This window comes from Salvelinus alpinus, chromosome 20 (genome assembly GCF_045679555.1).
Source record: "Salvelinus alpinus chromosome 20, SLU_Salpinus.1, whole genome shotgun sequence".
Classification (NCBI taxonomy): Eukaryota; Metazoa; Chordata; class Actinopteri; order Salmoniformes; family Salmonidae; genus Salvelinus; species Salvelinus alpinus.
In genome coordinates this window covers 23,747,460-23,767,917 of record NC_092105.1, presented here as the reverse complement: position 1 = coordinate 23,767,917, position 20,458 = coordinate 23,747,460, and the positions used below count along the sequence as shown (strand labels likewise).

Genomic DNA, 20,458 nt, shown 5'->3' with positions numbered 1-20,458 from the left:
GGGTTTTGGGAAGGAAGCGAGGAGAGAGGAGGTGTGAAGTATGCAATTGAAATTCTCCCCCAGTTGCAGGCAATGTGCACACATCCTACAAATGTTTAGGTGCAGGGTACATGAAACAAGATTGGTTATGCCACCTAGTGGATTCAATAGTGAATACATTACTGTAATATCAAATCAAATCCAACTTTATTTGTCACATGCGCTGAATACAACAAGTGTAGACCTTACCGTGAAATGCATACTTACAAGCCCTTAACCAACAGTGCAGTTCAAGAAGAAGAAAATATTTACCAAGTAGACTAAAATAAAAAGTATTATTAAAAAATAACACCATAAGAATGTAACACCACATGAAGAGGCTATATACAGCGGGCTCCGGTACCGAGTCAGTGTGCGGGGGTAAAGGCTAGTTGAGGTAATCTGTACATGTAGTTGGGGGTGAAGTGACTATGCAGAGGTAACAAACAAACAGGGAGTAGCAGCAGTGTACAAAAGGGGGGGGGTCAATGTAAATTGTCCGGTGGTGATTTAATGAATTGTTCAGCATCCTTATGGCTTGGGGGTAGAAGATGTTGAGGGGCCTTTTGGTCCTAGACTTGGCGCTCCGGTACCGCTTGCCATGCGGTAGCAGAGAAAATAGTCTCTGGAGTCTCTGACACCGCCTATTATATAGGTCCTGGATGGCAGGAAGCTTGGCCCCAGTAATGTACTGGGCCTGTTGCGCCTTAAGGTCAGATGCCAAGCAGTTGCTGTACCAGGCGGTGATGCAACTGGTCAGGATGCTATCGATGGTGCAGCTGTAGAACCCTTTGAGGATCTGGGGACCCATGAACATTTTAGAGAAGTAAGCTTTTTGTGTGTATGGAACATTTCTGGGATCTTTTATTTCAGCTCATGAAACATGGGACCAACACTTTACATATTGCGTTTATATTTTTGTTCAGTGTAAATACCACGTTAATGAGAAAATATACCTGGCCATTACAACATATCAAAGATGTTTCACCAACTTTTTCTCCCGCTCTGCTAGCCGGGTTCTCGCCGCTCATTTCCCACAATACCCTGCACATTTCTCTGTGTGCCATCAAGAATGAATGGGGGCGGACCTTCTCCTGCTGACGCCACGTCTGGTGAAAATGCACTGTTAGTTTTCCCCGCCTACTCAGACAGCTCACCTAGTCTATCAGCTCCCCCTCTGTAATGTTAACCAGCTAGCTAGTAGCAGAAACTCACTGTGGCTAGCGAAGTAAATGAAAAAATAGACATCTTGTACTGTAGCTAGTTAGCTAGCTCCGGCCTTGGCTGTAATACCGGCTAAGGCATAATAAGAAAAGTAACGAATAATTGTTTATAACTAACGATAAAATGGCGGAAAAGCCAGAGGCTGGAGACAGCGAAGACGAGGTTGAAGATGTGTACGAAGTGGAGAGGATTATTGACATGCGAACGGAGGAGGTAACGAAACTAGCTAGCTAACGTTACTGCTAGGCAGTTTTGGTTGTTAGCCATCTAGCTGAACGTTAGCTTTATCTAGCTACACAATGTGACAACAATGAGCGGGTACCGTGATTAATTTATTTAAACTGTAAATAGACAACATAGCTAGCTAGAAATGCTAAAATATCCACGCACAGTTAGCCAACTGAAAGGAAATTGAAATGGCTGCACAACTTTGCCCATACGACGCCCTCTCCTTGCGCTAGGCCAAGGTCGGACAGACTGATGTTATTCTTTCGCGTTTCTGGACTTCAGCCAGCCCCACTTGCGCAGACTTGCCAAATACAACAAACCCTCTGTACTAAGCCTTGCACAACCAAGTCGTAATTGTCTTTAATGGGCTAGCTAACTAGCTACATGTGCTAGTTAAGTTGCTATGCCAGTTGGTTAGGAAAGTGCTAACGTTAGCAAACTAGCTAATAGTCTAGACATGTTTTATGTAAGTTAGTTAGCTAAATAGCTGGACGTATTAGCGATTAAGCAAATTTTCCACGGTACGTAATAAGATGGTACAGACCAGAGCTATTAAGATATTACTAGCTGTTACAGTTTGGCGGATAGCCGTTGATACTTAGGTAACGTTAACAGTTAGTGTTAAGGGCATGCAGGACATTTTCGACCAGTCTCTAATTGGCAATGCTTAAACAATTCCCGACTTGGAAACCACGGCTGTCTTATTAACTTCCATGGCTAGTTGCAGGTTGGAATTTAGAAAATGCGCCATTTTTTAAAATTACATCTTTTTTTTGCACCATGAAGTAATCCAACAATGTGTATACCGCCATCTTGTCTATTTCAAATCTTCTCTCAAAGATGGAGAGAAGATTTTAAATGGACAAGATGGCAGTGTACATACACATTAGTTTGTTGACATGGAACAACTGACTTACCTGGTATGCTAATTGGTGTAGACAGTCAACCATTTTTCTTACACCAATCCAATGCTTTTTTATGTATGAGGGTAAGTTCACACTTTGGGGTGGGGTGGGGGGCAGAGTTTGGCATAGGTCCCTGACAATCACAGTTGGCTACCACATTTCAGTCTGGTGACATCACTGTACTACACTATAGAGGAGAGTTGCTGAGTTGCCACACAACATGGGCCATGTGTCACTGAGTGATTAAGCAGTAGGCTCCTCTATTAAAGTGCAAGCAAGAATCTGTGTGTATAAGTAAAGGGAGAGAATGTGTTTGTGTAGGTCTGATCTGTGTGAGATTGAGAGAGTGTTAGGTGAATGGGAGAAAAATAGGATTTTCTGAGGCTTGTGATTGTGGCTCAACAGCGATTCAGAGTGAAACACCCAGCCCCGCCAAACCTCCAGAGTTCCGGAAGAAGAGGGGAGGGCAGTATTGGATGAGGAGGAGTGGTGTGTGTGAAGAAGTCACTTGCACAGCCAGTTCCTCTTATCTAAATTGCTTTTGAGCTGAGAGTATGAGGGCGGGAAAAAGGAAAACAAAGCCTCTGAGGGAGGCGGGTGGAGAGAAACCTGACTCTCCTTGTGCTTTGTTTACAATCACGACCAGCCATGCACTGTGCTGCAGTCACATGTGTACCTCATTTGAACCAGAACACATTAGTCACATGATACAAGCAAAATCTACTGTCAAAGTAACCAGGTTTTCAGCCAACTTTTTATGTGAGTAAAGGACATGTTGGATAAAGAATGTCACGACAGGAGTGATGGAAACAGCAAATTTGTCTAAACTTTCCAGATGTCAACAAAACAAAATACGCTAGACAAGGTGGGATCTTTTTGTGAGAAATTAATTGTGAGAAATGGCAGTGGAAGCACCTTTATGCGCTAATATTAATATAATATCAAAATAAATTTGGCGTCGCGTGATATGTTGTGGTCCTCCCACTACGACTCAGGAAAGCATGCAGTTTATTAGGCTACAGATTAAATAAATTACGATAAACTACACAGGGTGGTGAAAGTGCGCGATGATGAGCTTGATTCTTCTTTCCAATAAATATCTAGGCTCTTCTGGTGACATGATGATCATGCTTGGCTGTCATTTGACAAATAGAAATGATCTCTTTTGTCCAAAATAATATCATCATGTAGGTAGCCTACCCACGCTGTATCTGGGAACTATTGGCTAGAGCCACATGCCAATAGAAGAGTGTGCACATTTGCTATAAAACGCAACATGTTTGTGACAAAACGATCAGTAGAGTTGAAAATGTGATGGAAACCCATTTAACTTTGGAAATGAACCTCAAAAGTTGTTTATGTGCAATATATCACGCACAGCCTTTTATCTGCAACAAGTACATTTGATGGAGACATCTCTGGTGGGAAAATGCGTATTGTTTTTATGCAGATTTTAGAATATTCGCATGAAAATCTGTCGCCATTTGGATGGAAACCTAGCTAGTGTCAGAACGGTTGTCCCCTGTGACTGGTTCTCTTTGGTGTCCCAGTGCCCTGGATGGGAAGGAGGGGACTGGGAGTTCTGGCTGTGTGCCACATTGCCAGACACAGCCGCTTAACGGAATGTGTGTTTGTGTCAGATGGAGAGGTCTGAGTAGGCATGTGTCAGATTTAATACAAACTCTAGGTCTTTTTTATACACACAGGAGGTCTATGAGTAGGTGTAGGCCCAATACAGTCACTCAGTCAGTCTTCATCTTCTGCAATGATGTGAAAGAACTGAACTGGTAAAAAAAAAAAAAAATCTCCATATTGCTCTCACCCACTTGTATTTGCCCTTGTCTTTAGGGGGAGGTACTGTACCGCGTTCGCTGGAAGAACTACTCCTCTGACGATGACACGTGGGAGCCTGAGGCCCACCTGGAGGATTGCAGGGAGGTGCTCCTGGGCTACAAGAGGGCTCTGGCAGAGGCTAAGGTCACGAAAGACCAAGATGCTAAGAAATGCATGGTAAGTCCCATCCAGAAGGATCATAGCCATCGTAAGAAAGGCGAGTCTAATTGCTGTAATGGAAAGGGCTTTATAGGACTGACTGTTACATTAACTACCTTTCGAGTAACCAATATCACTTTCAATGGCTGATGTGAATATCCCCTCTCCTTTGTAGAAGTTGCCCATGAAGAGTGATGTGTTCGATGCTGACTCTGACAGCGACAGTGATATTGACAAGCCCACAGACCTGCATGTTAAGAAGAAGAAAAAGAAGAAGCCCAGAGAAGAGGAGGAGGAGGAGGAGGCACCTCCCCTGAAGGAGAAGAGGAAAAAGAAGAAAGACAAGCGCAAGGAGGACTTCAGGCCTCGTCCGGCACCGGAGTCTGATGAAGAGGAGCTTTCCCCTCCCCCAACCCCTGGCCGCGGAACCAAGATGTCCGACTCCAAAAAGAGATTTGTTGACTCCGATGAAGAGGAAGAAGCCCCTGTGCCCTCCAAGAAGCACAGGAAGGACAAGGCCAAGGATGGAGGAAAGCACGGAAAAAAAGAGAATGGGGAGGAAGGGAAGAAGAAAAAGAAGAAAAAGAAGGATCGAAGGGGTGATCTGGAGTCCACTGAAGATGAGGCCACCGCCCCCCTGGAAGAGGAGCTTAGCGAGGGGCCATCTGAGTCCCAGACGGATGATACCACCACAACGGAAAAGTCTCGCGCTGATGACAAGCCCAAGAATAAGAAGAGTAAGTCAGAACTGAAGCTGCAGGGCATCAAGGACTTACTTCAGGACAAGAAAGGCAAGAAACTGGAAACTTCGTCGCCAATGCTCTCCGCAAGCGGCCTCGCAAAACTGAAGAGCCTCACTTCCTCCAAGAGCCAGGGCCGGGATGAGCCCACACCAACCTCTGACTCCAGCGACACTCCTGCCCCGGCCCAAGTCCACAAGAAGGCCAAGGGCAAGAGCCACGAGGCCACTCCTGCACCGCCTAAAATTCCCTCTTCCTCATCCTCGTCTTCCTCTTCCTCCTCTGGTGCAGGGGCAAGCACTAGCAAGACTGTGGAGGAGTCTAAAGTTGTAGTTGCTGGGGATAAGGAGCCGACCGCCTCCACTAACCTGTTTGAGAAGTTCCTGCTGAACTGCGAGGCCAAGGACCGTGTTCCCCGCAAACAGATGGTCCACCAGCCCACCCCCACAGAGAACACTAAACCACCAAAGGTATGCCAAGCAGTTCTGCACTAAATGTACGGGGTTAGTAAATAAACGCTGGTGATATAGCCAGTGGCAGGGCCCTCAAAGTCTATCTTAAGCTGCCTCAAGTAAAATCTTAAATATATTTATGTTCAAATTTCAGCTCATAGGGAAAATTGAGAAAAGGACCAAGCCGACAAAGGAGTCACCTGCTCGGAAGCCAGAGCCAGATAAGTCCAAACATACAGACGGTGAGAAGAATTAAAAGGGTCTTTATTTTTTTGAATTGCGTATGAATGTAGTGGACACAGCCACTAAATATTGACTCAATCAAGACATAAACAAAAATGTAACTGACATTTTAGTAATTTAGCAGACACTCTTATTCAGAGTAACTTACAGTAGTGAGTGCATACATTTTCATACTTTATCGTACTAGTCCCCCGTGGGAATCGAACTCAACCATGGCGTTGCAAACTACAAACTTAGCCATACAGGAACCCCTTTTATGCCACCTTTTATTTTTTTATTTTCCCTTATCTAACAGCATTTCGGCCCAGTCAGAGCCCCGGTGCTATGGAGACTGGTGACAGGGCAGAGGCAGAGGAGGAACCCGCCCAGAAGTCAAAGTTTGGCGGAGAGGACCGGAGGGAGGAGGCACAACGTTGGGAGAGGAGGACCCAAGAGGATGACAGGAGGAGGAGGAGGAGGGAGGACAGCGAGCCACGCCTCTTCATCGCCTGTGACGACAATCAAGACCCCTTGGAGAGCGCTGACAAGTCTGGTACGCAGTTTGGTACGCCACAGAACCAACAAACACACATGCATACATACACACAGACACACACAGAAAAGTCAACACACACACGTCTGTTACAAAACCTACCATTATTGTTTACACCTATCCAATCCTTTCAGATCTACACAAGTGTTTAGGGGCAAATGGTTGTTTCTGGATAGAGACTCTCATAATGGCCATGTGAAATAATACTAAATGTACTATTGGATGTGGTTTGTGACTGACAGACAAAGGTCAAGCCTCTCTTAACCTTGGAATGGACCTCAACTTGGACTGGATGACACTGGAGGACTTTCAGAAACATTTGAACGGGGAGGATGAGATTCTTTCTGCTCCACATCTATCTCCCAGTAAGTGCATACCCTCTTTCTCTCTCATGTTTCCCAGCAGTCTCTCAACATCGGCTGTACATGGAACTCTCTCTTCCACACATGGATGTAGACAACTACTGATGCGAAATCTGTGTGTCCCTCAGGTGAGCTGCGGGATGCAGTGAAAAGTGGGGATTACATGTCTGTGAAACTTGCACTCAATTCCAAAGAGGACTACAATCTGGACCAGGAGGTACGTTCTGTGTTCCAAAGAGAGTACCTCTCACCTGCATTCTCCCCCCTGCTTTGCTCCTGTCTTTGGGGAGCCCCAGCTGTTCCACATATTTATTCAGTCCCAGTACAAGCACTAACTAGTCACAACTAATCAATTAAATATGTTTTTACCTTTTGTTAGAGTAGCCTGTGTGTGTGGTTATACTTGTGAGTTCATTCAAATGAGGACCATTTTGCGACATACATCACAGTTCTCTTCTCATACGCTTTAGCTTTGTTCTCGGGTTTTCCAACAAAAAACTTACGTTAACCAACTTGGGGCGGCAACAGATTCGCTTTTGATACATATGTTTAGCTATTGCATATATGTCAGCGCCAAGTACTATAATTCATTACTCAATTAAAGCCACAATATGTAACTTTCATTCCAGAATGACTGCAAGCACAGTACAAAGGATTGGAAATGTAAGTTACAGATTGCTGCTTTAATTAAATGTATTGTGTAGAATGAATTTTCATTTAGCCAGTCTGGTTCAAACATAGATACAACTGGATCAACTTAGCCACTCTGATCGAGTTATAAAACAGTTTAAATATTGGATATAACGTGAGAGCCAGTGATGGCATGCAGAGGTTGAATACCAGGACATTGAAAGAGAGAATCCGACTACAGTACCTGCTGACTGTATCCATTGAGGACCGCTAAGCAATCGAAGGTAAGCAGATTATGCCCTTTAACTACTCAGTTATTTAATTTAGCCCAATGGAGCTACAGATTGTTTTGTAAAGATGTGTTAAGCTTGAATAGGAAAATGCAGTTTGTAAAATGTAATGTTTATCGCTTTAACATGTTTTGCCTATTATCATACCTAATAAACTGTTGTGCCAACTTTGTCTGGCAATGAATAAATCCAAGCTTTATATTGCATTGAATGTTTGTTGTTGTGCACAGTTGTCAGAATTTTCATACGTTACTATGGAGGCAGCTAGAGTGGTCTCAGACAGGTATTATCTTCTCATTAACAGACACAGAACATGATGAGCAAGAGGTCAAAGTTCACAAGAAGCTATAAGATACAACATTTACCTCAGGTACAGTAATGCCTTCAGAAAAGTATTCTTGCACCACCGCAGAGCATGTAAAACTGCTGCGGACATAGCAGCACTGACATTTCACTCATCTTCATTATCGACAATGAATAGCCGAAAAGCTAAAATAAAAAACCTTCCTTAGTCACTCATTACAATACCAGTAACACATTTCAGCTTTTGCCATACAGTTGTCTTTGTGTACAATAATAATTAAATATGAATCGAACAAAACCTTCACAGTTTAACAAACTACTGACATAAGCATGTATTCTATTAACAAAATATGTATTTACATAGGCTAATATTACTTGCCCAGTTACATTATTATTTTGTTTGGGTTGTCCAATTTAGCTTTGTTAATTATTACAATTTATAAGGACTCGATAGTGTTAGTGTGGACCAATCGGTGTTTTTAAGGGCCTGCTGAATATATTATATGTCTCAAACGTTCTGCTGCAACTGTAACTGTTGGGCAAGTACCAGAATTAATTTGGACCAGAGTTTGTTTTGCATCTTTATAGGCAGCCAAACACTCCAGGATCTTATTCAGGTCTATTTGTGAAAACACTTTTAAATCACCCACCAAACGCTCATCATTGCATGTAGGTCACTAAATACTGAATATATTGAGGATTCAAAACAGTCATTGGCACAATTAGGTTAGAAGCCTAGTTGCATGGCGTTTTCTTTTATGTACCTTCCTCGTCTCCATGCAGCATCTCATCCAACATCACATTATTAATTCCTCATCAGACATATTTACAATGTCAAAACGTTGTAGTTCGCTGATTTAATACAATAAAGCCATAAACTATTCCTTGAATGGGTCAAATGTGGTTTTTTTATTATTGAAGAATTCAGTCTACACGCAGTTTGGTGCTGTGTAACCATTGCATTGATTCTTGCTTGACTGTGATTGAAGTTGAGAGCATTGTTGAGGTGCTCTTAGGCGATCATTTGAATGACTCACAATGTGTACTGTACATGTTTTCAATGAGCAGTACTATGAGGTTTTCACGATTTTAGATTTTTCTGTGTATGAAACAGGGCAGGGGACACCAGCTTTGTCTAGTATGATGGTATAGTTTACCTAATTTTTCTTTGCCACAAAAGTTAAACACTAACTCCCAACAGCTATGAAGCTGCTTGTTTTACGTCCCACTTTTCATACATTTGAAACGGAATGCATCATGAGATTAACCTTTCATAAGTTATGAATCTTACGTTTACTTGTTCTTTTACAGGCATACACTGTTGAACAGAAGAGTTTAAGTGGCAAAGAGAAGAGTTTAAATGAGGAAGAGGATATTTTAAATGAGGAAAAGAAGACTTTATGTGATGAAGAGAAGAGATTAAGTGATGAAGAGAAGCCTTTATGTGCAGCAGGGAATCCTCGCAGCCTGGGGAATCTTCACCGCAGCCTGGGGAATCTTCACCGCAAAAGGAATCCTCACCGCGAAAGGAATTCTCTTTGCAAAGATGAGATTCCTCTATGCGAAGAGAATCATTTACACAAGGAAGAGAAACATTCTCTACACAATAAAAAGAAGACTTCATGTGTTGAAGATAATACGTCATGGGATGTGGAGAAGACTTTATGTGACATAAAGAAGGGTGCTGAGGAAAGCAGTTTGAGTGGTGATGAGATTAACGAAAACAGTTCTGGTGATGAGGTAGAACGACAAAGACTTGATTCAAACGTTCCAAGTGGGTCAGATCCTCTTCCATCTAATGCAGAAAGCTCATGCGAGGATGAATATGAGCAGTACCCTCCAAAAACGGCACAAGCTAAAAAGACTTGCCGCAAAATATTTGCGCCACGGAAAGGTACACGGTCAAGCTTACGTTCCAGCACAAAAATGACAGTCAGCGCATGTAGTACGATAGATGATGATGATAAGGGAAAATTGGACAAAAAGTACTTCTGCCTGTATTGCAATGAACCACACCACAAAATTGCAAGACATTTAGAAAGGATGCACGCAGAAGAAGCAGCTGTTGCTCATGCTATCAGCTTCCCAGAACTCTCCAAAATCAGGTCTCTCTTGCTTGACCAACTCTGTAACAAAGGCAACGATCAACACAACTTAGAAATTCTTCAATGTGGAGATGAAGTTGTGACAAAGAAAATACCCTCTTACAGTGGTGCTTCTGTGCGTGACTACCTACCCTGCCAACACTGTGTAGCTTTTTTTAACAAAATTGATTTATGGAAGCATGAGAGCTCATGTAATGCCAGAAAAGGACAAGATGAAACGAGGGGAGGAAAAAGAGTGAGGATCCAGGCTGCGTCCTCTCAACTTGTTCCATTGCCTGTCTATTCTACTGGAGGATGTGAAGAAATAATACACAATATGAATCAAGATGACATCTCATGCCACATCAAAAATGATCCCCTGATATGTAAATATGGCAATGCACTATCTGCAAAGCATGGTCATGCCAAGTCGCAGTTTACTTACATTGGTTCAAAAATGAGGGAATTGGCTAGATTTGTACTTAATGTAAATGAGATGGACTGTGATGTGCAATACTTGCATGAAGTATGTGTACCATCCAAATTCAAATTGGCCGTTCATGCTGCCAGGAAAATGAGTGGTCATGACCCTGCCTCCGACAGGTACAAGACCCCATCTCTTGCTTTAAAGATTGGCTATTCCTTGAAAAGAGCTACTGAAATAGCTTTTGGGGAGAGTCGTATGACAGAGGACCGTGAGGCAGAGGAACAAGCCAAAAGGTTCATTGAACTACTTGAAAACGATTGGAATAACTGTTTTTCTGGTCTATCCCTCAGCGCTGTCCCTCAGTGTGATGAAGTTGATGTGTCTTCACTAACTGAGGATTTGATCAAACTTCAGAAGTTTCTCAAGGTTGCAGAGGACACAGCGAAGAAAGAATTGCTGGAGAACCCCACCAACACTGTCTGGAAAAAGCTCAATGAAATTCTTCTTGCAGAAATAGCTCTCTTCAACAGAAAAAGGACAGGGGAGGTTGCGAAAATGCTGTTGGAAACGTACACAAACAGAAAGAAAGCTCCAGCTAGTGCAGACATTTTCAATAACCTCTCAAGGCTGGAGCAGGAGCTTGGTGACGACAAATTAACCAGGTTGGAAATAGAAGGCAAAAATGGTAGGAAAATGCCAGTCCTACTAACGGAGAGGATGATCTCATCTCTTGAGATCCTTATTGCAAACAGAGACAAAGTTGGTGTGTCAAAGGACAACCCTTATGTCTTTGCACGTAGCCTGGATGCAGCAAGCTACATCAGAGGGTTTGACTGTCTGAGGAAGTGTGCACATGAGTGTGATGCAAAGAATCCTGAAAGTCTGATCCATGCGACAGTGAGGAAAGAGGTTGCTATTCATTGCCAAATACTAAACTTGAATGAAAGTGAATTGGATCAGGTGGCAAAGTTATTGGGACATGACACCCAGGTCCATAAAGAGTACTACAGGCTCTCTGAAAACGCAGCACATCTAGCACAAATCAGCAAATTGCTTCTTGCAATGGATCAGGTTCCAGTGGTAATTCCAGCGCCATCTGAGGAAAGGGTTGTTTCTCCTACATATGGTGAGTATTAGTTGCTTTACAGGGTATTTGGAGAAAGATGTCCATTGTGTTTTAAGGGATTAAATGATCAATTCAGTGGAAAAATCTGTTGTTTTTGTGCCATTTACATGTTCACTAGACCTACATTTTTGAGAAGCTGGCAACTTATTACTCTATAGTGTTTGCTCTGTTCCTCTTCACAATATATGATAATGGCACATGTTCATGAATCCTTTTCTTCTGTTTCTATTCATTTCATAGGTACATATCCAGCGGGGACAGATACTGGAAGGACATATCCTACCGAGACATGTCCTACTGGGTCATCATATCCTACAGAGACGTATTCAGCGAAGTCATATACTGTGGAGGCACAGCCTTCAAGGTCATATCATGCTGGGACATATCCTGAGAAGTCATATCCTTCAGGATTACAATCTGCAATGTCATATTCTGCGGGGACAGATTCTGCGAGAGCTTATCCTACCGTGACACATCCTGCAGGGACCTATCCAGCAGGTTCATATGTTGCAGGGACATATACTGCAGAGACACATGATGCAAGATCATATCCTGCAAGTGCTTATGCTTCAGGGACGAATCCTGTCAGGTCATATGCTGAAGGGACATATCCTGCGGGGACACATTTTGTGGGTACACAACTTGCTAGGTCATATCCTGCCGGAACATATCCTGCACAGACACTTCCTGCACAAACACTACCAGCGCATACAGTTATTACACCAACACTTCATGCCCAGACACTTCCAACGCAGACGCTTTCTGTCGGGACAGTTCCTGAGGGGACAGGTTCTGTGGGGAAGGTTAAGGTGGGCACAGTATGGAAACGGAGACCGTGGAGTGATGCGGCTAAGGCTGCGGTGAAACGTCAGTTGGGACACTTTTTCTCATTGATGGAGGTTCCAGGTAAACGGGACTGTGAAGTATGCCTCCACAATGAACCAGCTGTACAAGACAGGACATGGAGAGACATCAAAAACTATGTGCACAACACAGTAAAATCTATTAAAAGGAAAAAGGGTCTTACAAGAGTGGACCCCACCCAACAGACAAAGAAAGGAGCGGCAAAGAAAGAAAAAGAAACGGAGGCAAAGAGTGCTAAGGAAAGAGTTGGTGGAACAATGACCGTATCTGCACAGGAGAGACTAGAGGCAGGTCCTGTTGCAATACCAAGGAAACAGAAAATTTGGGGTGATGAGGCTCAGGCTGCGGTCAGGCGGCAGCTAGGAGACTTCACTAAACTGATGAAGATTCCAGGTAAAAAGGAATGTGACGCATGTATTGCAGCTGAACCAGTTCTACAAGGCAGGACATGGAAAGATGTAAAAAACTATGTGCATAACACATTAATGACAATGTGCAGGAGGCATATTTCAGGCAAACAAAACATGGATAGTGAAAAACCTATTCCTGTGACACAGAAACCAGCGTTGCAACAGAGTCCAGTTGTGCATCAGAAACCAGGGGTGCTGTTGGGACATCCAGAAGATCATCCTGTTTATCTGTCCTTATGATTACCTTGAACTAGTTTGAAAACCTCCCACGGTTGAAGGTATGCAAGGATGGAGAAAGGAGAAGATAGCTTTTGATTTAATCTGACCACCCTTGGTCACTCTGATCTCACTTTGTGACGTAAAGCAAGAATGAAGTATCTACTTTATTCTACGAACGTATCCGTGGCAACTACATAGTGATATATTATGCATGCAAACTTGTTTCGCAGATGTTGAAATTCTCAACTACAAAATTCCATTGTCACAATGCATTATGTGGTACCTAAACTCAGTATTTTGGCATGGGCTACACATTTGCAACCTTGGGAGGCAAAGAAGGATGGAATCATACCTTTTTGTTTAATTTTTTTTCTTCCAAAGGCACTTTACAAAGGCTGTCAAACTGAATCTTCTGGGTCAGCAATGGCAACAAGGCCTCATAGACGTACATTTGGAATCCAAACGCACCACATGTTTCGATTGAACCATGTTGCATAAAAATGGCCACAATAACTGACTGAAATACAGTATATGCTCCACATGGATAGATAACATGTACCAAGTACAGTGCGTAATGTTTAGTTTTTTAAAAAACAACTTCGTAGATTGTTGTGCAAAGCTATACAGTTAAACTGTTGACTTTGGCTTTTTGATCACAATACTGGTATACTTTACTTTCACCAAATGAATCTGGATCCAGATGTACAAAATGTTTTGTGTATATGTCTAGGTTAGGTTTTGAGTAAAAACAACTGACCAGAAAACCTGGGAATTTAGCAGGTTATTCCTGGTAGAAGTGAGGTGTGAATGTGTTTCAGGGCTCCATCTGTGCTAGCTGCACATTCTACATTGTCACCCCACTCAAACCTTCCTATTTTTTGAGTGGCTAATATCACGATATGGTCAAACAGTAAAGTTCATTATCCTCATTCCTGTAATATTAGTGTCTGCCCTCCTGCCCCTGTTTCGCTGGGGCCTGCTGATGTGATAAGTGAGCAACTCTCCTCTCTGGTAGAAAAACATATGTTCTGGTTGTACAACAATAAGGAGGTCTCAGCTTTCTGTAGGTATACTTTTCTAAACTCAATATTGAGCTCAGTAGCAACTATTTTACAAACAATATTTTATATGGCTTTCAGATACGGAGTGGGGAGTGAAATACGCATTGAATATTGTGAGGGCATATAGGTCTCATTGGGTAGCCTACAACTGCAGAGTTTTTTCAGGACTTTACATTTACTGATTAATACATGGCTACTAGTAGTGGGTATCATATTTAGTTAGCAATCTAATGTGTTTTGAATTTCCACTTCCACAGATGTTGAATTAGCCCCAAATGTATGTTGTAGATGAAGGAAAATTCATCTTTATTGAAAAAGAAAAACATTCAAATATAACAACAATATCCATATTGTCAACCCAAAATTCATGCCAATCATGGGATTAGGTTGCACATCAAAATATCTTGAATCATGCATTCCTGATTGGACATGTTAGATTAAACAATTTATTTCTTGAATAGCATCTCGGTGTAGTCTATTACAAAAAAAGAACTATGACTGACTTTATAAGATGATTACAAACATTTTATATTGCATGACGCTACAATTTTTGTGGGTTGAGACTAAATCTGAAACTGAAAAAGTTGCGCACAGTTCAGATGCCAAATGTATGGCGAGTCGAACTGAATAGAAATTAAAAGCAGGCTGTCATGGTTGAAAGCTTTTCTTGACTTACCAACAGTGCAGACTTTGTTGGTTTTGGGTTGAATTCAGGCATAAGTGACCTTATGTGTTGAAGAAACCACAAGATTTATTGCACTAAAAGGGCAAAGTTCGACGAGGCGCATTGCGTGGTTTCACACGGCACTCTATCCCTGCTCCTCCAAAGAGAAAGTTACATATTGTTTTGTTCGGTGCGGCGATGGAGCGATGTTTGAACTAGGGCCTAGTGCCACCAGCGGAAAATGCTAGTCTGGAGCCATGGGTTTACGTACGAAATTTGTGCCCAGCTAAGAGTATGGCTTGATGTTTGAGCCACTTGAAATCCAATCATGTCAAGAAGAATGTTTAGATGAAGACGGCTCCATTGTAAATTGTACTTATTATAAATACAAGGTATACATACACTATTCGTACTCGATTGCTTTTGAAGCATGGTTGAGTTTATTATCATGGATATTGTACTTATGTTATTAACGTTAGCGAACTAGCTATCTTGTATTCCTAGCTACCGGTATGTATCAGTCGTTTTTTTATATTTCTTTTTATATATATATTATTTTTCTCAACAATTTCGATCTCAGCAGTGACACGTTCAGATCCTATCAAAGGGCCCATTTATGGATGCATCCTGATTTTCCACCCTTCTCCCAAAGTGTGCAAGTAAACTCTTTGAAAGAAGTGTGGAATCCGCACTCAGCGTGGGTGATAGCTGATGTGTTTGGCAAGAACGGGTGCACTTTTATTAGCAATCCCTTTACATCGCAAGTTTATGTGTGAAGGCTAGTTTATGGTTCCTAAACCAAAGCCTTGTTTATGGTCACTAGTAACTTTACAGTAATGGTCACTAAAGTTGGTTGACTTCCCATCCAATTTGAGGCCGTTTTTGGTTCTCCTATCCACTCCTTTGGCCAAAGGTTACTATTGATAAGTAACTGAAATCTGCCTTAACAATTGGAAACAGATCCTTTGTTCTGCATGTGGAATTGGTTTCAGAGATTCACACACATACAACCTAGGCTATTTCTCTTATACATGCCTTTTCTACTAAATATGATGTGAATTATTAGGCATTAGCTGAACATGTACTTGTTTTATTGCTTGTTTTCAAACGATAAACATTTCAACTTTTTAAATTAATGTTGCTATTATTCACTACGGTCTTAACCATATTGATTCAGTAGCTGTTTAAGTTCCTCAACACTCATTTAGGCTGACTAACTTGTATAGGGTTTGACGGCTGTTGCTTCTCTGTATTATTTGATCCGCTTGCCTACTAGATAATGTTACTATTGCAAGTAAACCTTTCTGTTGCTTCTAATTGGATCAAGGAGGAATAATGTAAATAAATTAGTTCATAGTTGTCAGTTCATGTTGTAACTGCATAAGGTCTGCCACAGTGTTAGGTGTTAACTGAGAACAATTGTCAGGGGTTTAAACCACACCCCACTATTTACTGTCTAAAGACATGGACATCATTGCTTAAATCGTTTTTTTCACCAACATGTATTTGTTATCAAGCTGCCTTTTGTTACCACCTGGTGCTTATTGTGTTTATTGTAAGATACTATATTTGCGCCGTTAATAAATTGTTACTTGACGTAAACGTTCTAAGCCCCAAGACATGCTCTTTCAGTTCTGAGAATATTCATACGACTTACTTGATGTCCATCATTAGTGTTCCAACAGGGATTTGGAATTGTAACGGTTATGGAAAAAAGCTTTGAGATTTCATGATGTTGTAATACTAGGAATCTACACCACATGACAAAAGTATGTGGACACCTGCTTGTCGACCATCTCATTTCAAAAGCATAGGCATTCATGTGGGGTTGCGCGCCCCCCCCCCCCCACTGCTATAACAGCCTCCACCCTTCTGGGAAGGCTTTCCACTACATGTTGGAATATTGCTGCGGGGACTTGCTTCCATTCAGCCACGAGCATTAGTGAAGCCGGGCACTAATATTGGGCCATTATTACAAACCATTATTACTCCAACAAACTTTACAATCAGCACTATGCATTCGGGCAGGTAGCATTCTCCTGGCATCTGCCAAACCCAGATTAGTCCGTTGGACTGCCAGATGGTGAAGCATGATTCATCACAGAGAACACATTTCCACTGCTCCGGAGTCCAATGGCGGCGAGCTTTACACAACTCAAGCCCACGCTTGGCATTGCGCATGGTGATCTTAGGCTTGTGTGTAGCTGTTCGACCATGGAAACCCATTTCATTAAGCTCTCGACAAACAGTTATTGTGCTGATGTTGCCTCTAGAGGCAGTTTGGGACTCTGTAGTGAGTGTTGCAACAGAGGACAGAATTTTTACGCACTTCAGCACTCGGCGGCCCCGTTCTGTGAGCTTATGTGGCCTACCACTTTGCAGCTGAGCCGTTGTTGCTCCTAGACGTTTCCACTTCACACAAAAAACACAGTTGACCGGGTCAGCTCTAGCAGGGCGGAAATTCGACGAACTGACTTGTTTAAGAGGTGGCATCCTATGACTGTGCGATGTTGAAAGTCAGTGAGCTCTTCAGGAAGGCCATTCTACTGCCAATGTTTGTCTATGGAGATTGTATGGCTTTGTGCTCGATTTTATACACATGTCAGCAACGGATGTGGCAGAAATAGCTGAATCCACTTATTTGAAGTGGTGTCCACATACACTATATTTACAAAAGTATCACCATTGCTCAGTGCTTTATGCTTTTAAGTACTTAAAAACCTTTTGGATGAAAAGACAACACCCTAGGTAAGTCGATAATAGTTCACTTTTTTGAAAGCTAAACTTCTCTTTTTTAGTTCTATAAACAATTAGCTGTACAGATATATTTTGATTCCTGCCCCTCCCCATAGTGTTTGCTACCAGCTTTGGAAAGCTTTGGTCCTCAGTAATGAAGGAGTTTGTTGCCTCCTGCAGGACTCCAGCGGTATGTCCCTGAGTATGTTGGCAGCAGCAGGGGGACAGGATGACATCCTGAGGCTGCTGATAAAGAAGGGGGTGAAGGTGAATGGACGGCAGAAGAACGGAACCACTGCCCTAATGCACGCTGCAGAGAAGGTAACACAGGATGAACTGGTTTAAACCGCCTCAATACAAAGTCTACACACATGTATACACTACTCTTGTTTGTGTGTAAATGTCTTATGCAAGGTTTACTTACTTAACCCTCTATCCTTTTTTAAAATTTATTTCAGAACTTCCTGACCACAGTTGCTATCCTCCTGGAGGCAGGGTCCTATGTCAACGCTCCGACACTGGGAGGAGAGACGGCCCTGATGAAGGTACGGAGGAGGAAGGGAAAAAACGGGGGCGATGAAGACAAATGCTGTGTTTAATTAGAAATCAACATATCACCGCTGAAGCACAGAGATTAAGTTAATCAATGACCCCTATTTGTAAATATCATAATTTCAGCTAAAGTCCTGTGTGACAGACTTATCGCAATAGTTCCTTACCAGTAGCCTCTGTTCTTCAGGCTTGTAAGAGGGGGAATGCTGACGTGGTGCGCCTCCTACTGGAGTACGGGGCCGACTGTAACATCCTGTCCAAACACAAGAATACGGCCATGTACTTTGCCAAGGTTAGCAACAACCTGCTTGTGTACGACCTCATCAAGGACCACATCAACATGTGAGTGTTGCTGCCATGTCTCTCTTGCTCTGTAAACTTATGAGTTAGTATGTATAAATAAAGGTACATATGTAACAGAGTTAAGATGGTATACTGTAACCCCACATACTGTTAGCAGCAAAGTGATATCTTATTCACACACACACAGGTTATCAAGTGTGGCAGAGGACACTATCCGGGCATTCTTTGAGACTCGGCTGGCCCTGCTGGAGCCGGTGTTCCCTCTGGCCTGTCATAGACTGTGTGAGGGACCAGACTTCTCTCTGGAGTTCGGCTACAAACAATCGCCTCACACACCTGGAGAGGGTAGGATACACCTACAAACAGTGCTAATCACCTGCACACACTGTATTAGGGGGGTTAGGTAAAACATTTAATCTCTCCTTCCAGGCTCAGGTATCCTGCTCTTCATCTTCCATGCTAACTTCCTGAGTGAGATCACAGCCAGGCTGTGTGGGCCCTGCAGTGTCCACGCCGTGGTGCTCAACGACAAGTTCCAGCTGCCCATCTTCCTGGTGAGTCTCATTCTAGATCAGGAGTACTCCTGGTCTGGAGAACGGTATAATTTTTTTGTTTTGTTCTACCTCATAGTTAGTTGATTGATTCATGTCACTGATCTTTTCCTCTTTCAATTACACCTCACAGGATAGTCACTTCATCTACTCATTCAGCCCAGTGCCAGGCATCAACAAACTGTTCATTCGCCTGGCAGAGTCACCTACAGCCAAGGTACACATACATATACACACACACACAGCAGAGTAACTTGTGGCCATGGTGAGAGGGAGTCTAGGCCCAGTTACTGTAAAAGACTGACAAGTTGTTGATAAATTACATTTGACCAATACATTTGATTGATGGAATCTTTCTTTCTCCCCAGGTGAAGCTTCTCATCTGTGCATACCGTGTTCAGCTACAGTGATGGGTAGCACCTGCCAAGTTCAGAGTTTCCAAGTTACTTGGACCCCAATTACAGCATGGGAGATTCACACACATACCAAGATTCACACACGTGCAATCACACAACATGAAGAACAGTTTGAGACACACACCAGGCTACCTTCATATAAAGTTGTTGGACATTAAGCATCCACCCAGAGTTTGAGAGACTGTTTCTCTGGCAGAGGATTAAAGGACAAGAACAGCATATCAACCCTGTCCATTGACCAATCATGTATATTTCTGTGTGTACGATTAATACTCTAACTGAAGTCTGAGTTCTGCTTTTGTGTATGCGTAGGGGGACAATAGCCTGATGTTTTGTTTGTGCTCTTGATGGCATCATAGGCAAGGAGTTAATGTCAGATTCTTTGGACCAAGTTATTGCTTTTCCCAATTATACCATTTTAGAAATGAAAATATGTTTCCTTTCTGGAGTTGTCTATATTTTATTGTCTGTACATACAGGTGTGGAATGTCAAGTTTGAAGGATGTTTCTTGATTTAGGCAAATTTGCCACTGTTGGAGTGGGTTAAAGTATAGCATGATGCTTCAGATGTAGTTTTACTAAAGGGCTAATGTGTCACTCCTTACGAGTGAAGAATCCTGCTTCTTGGGATTGGAGGAAAACACAAAAGATGAAGTCTAGGACTACATGAGAGCTTTCAAGAATGCATGATTTTAACTACTTTATCAAAATAGACATCCATTGTAAAGGTCGTTTTTGCAATGATAATGCAGAGCACATCTTGGCAATGATCTGCCTTGCTGACATACAACAGATATGGGATAAACATTTATCCATGATAATCCACTGTAATAGGAACAGGAATTGCCATCCTTGTTTTATAAGATGTAGGAATTAATTTGATATGAGGATTCCTTCTGCCTTAATAGCCACATCGTTGAAATAATTTCCCCATTTGTGAACTGCTGTGAAAACTGGCAACTTAGTAAAACGGTGAAATTCACCAAAGGATACCCATGTCTGTAGTTTATTCTGAAGATAGTGGGGAGAACAAGTATTTGATACACTGCAGGTTTTCCTACTTACAAAGCATGTAGAGGTCTGTAATTTTTATCATAGGTACACTTAAACAAAAATCCAGAAAATC

The 20,458-nt window shown here is 42.3% G+C and overlaps 1 protein-coding gene and 1 long non-coding RNA gene across 5 annotated transcripts; one reads left to right on the top strand and one right to left on the bottom strand.

Annotated features, from left to right (window-relative positions):
* Window positions 1-169: 169 nt before the first annotated feature.
* LOC139546528 (uncharacterized) lies at window positions 170-4,224 on the bottom strand. The gene is made up of 3 exons (XR_011669252.1): window positions 2,388-4,224; window positions 975-1,127; window positions 170-817 (listed from the first exon to the last, which is right to left on the bottom strand). It is a non-coding gene; the product is annotated as an uncharacterized lncRNA (long non-coding RNA).
* On the top strand, window positions 1,126-20,324 carry mphosph8 (M-phase phosphoprotein 8). Of its 4 annotated transcripts, none has more exons than XM_071355008.1 (14): window positions 1,126-1,455; window positions 4,224-4,385; window positions 4,543-5,577; window positions 5,714-5,801; window positions 6,098-6,334; window positions 6,577-6,699; window positions 6,825-6,913; window positions 17,691-17,831; window positions 17,969-18,055; window positions 18,250-18,404; window positions 18,553-18,710; window positions 18,795-18,919; window positions 19,050-19,133; window positions 19,285-20,324. In XM_071355008.1, exons 1-14 carry the CDS (start codon window positions 1,366-1,368, stop codon window positions 19,324-19,326), a joined length of 2,616 nt encoding a protein of 871 aa, XP_071211109.1. In that variant the 5' UTR covers window positions 1,126-1,365; the 3' UTR covers window positions 19,327-20,324. The 4 variants fall into 4 exon arrangements, with proteins under 4 accessions (XP_071211109.1, XP_071211108.1, XP_071211106.1 ...); XM_071355007.1 differs by having other exon boundaries at window positions 6,098-6,346; XM_071355005.1 differs by lacking the exons at window positions 17,691-17,831; window positions 17,969-18,055; window positions 18,250-18,404; ... (2 more) ...; window positions 19,050-19,133; window positions 19,285-20,324 and adding exons at window positions 9,231-11,556; window positions 11,797-16,376.
* The last annotated feature ends 134 nt before the right edge of the window (window positions 20,325-20,458 follow it).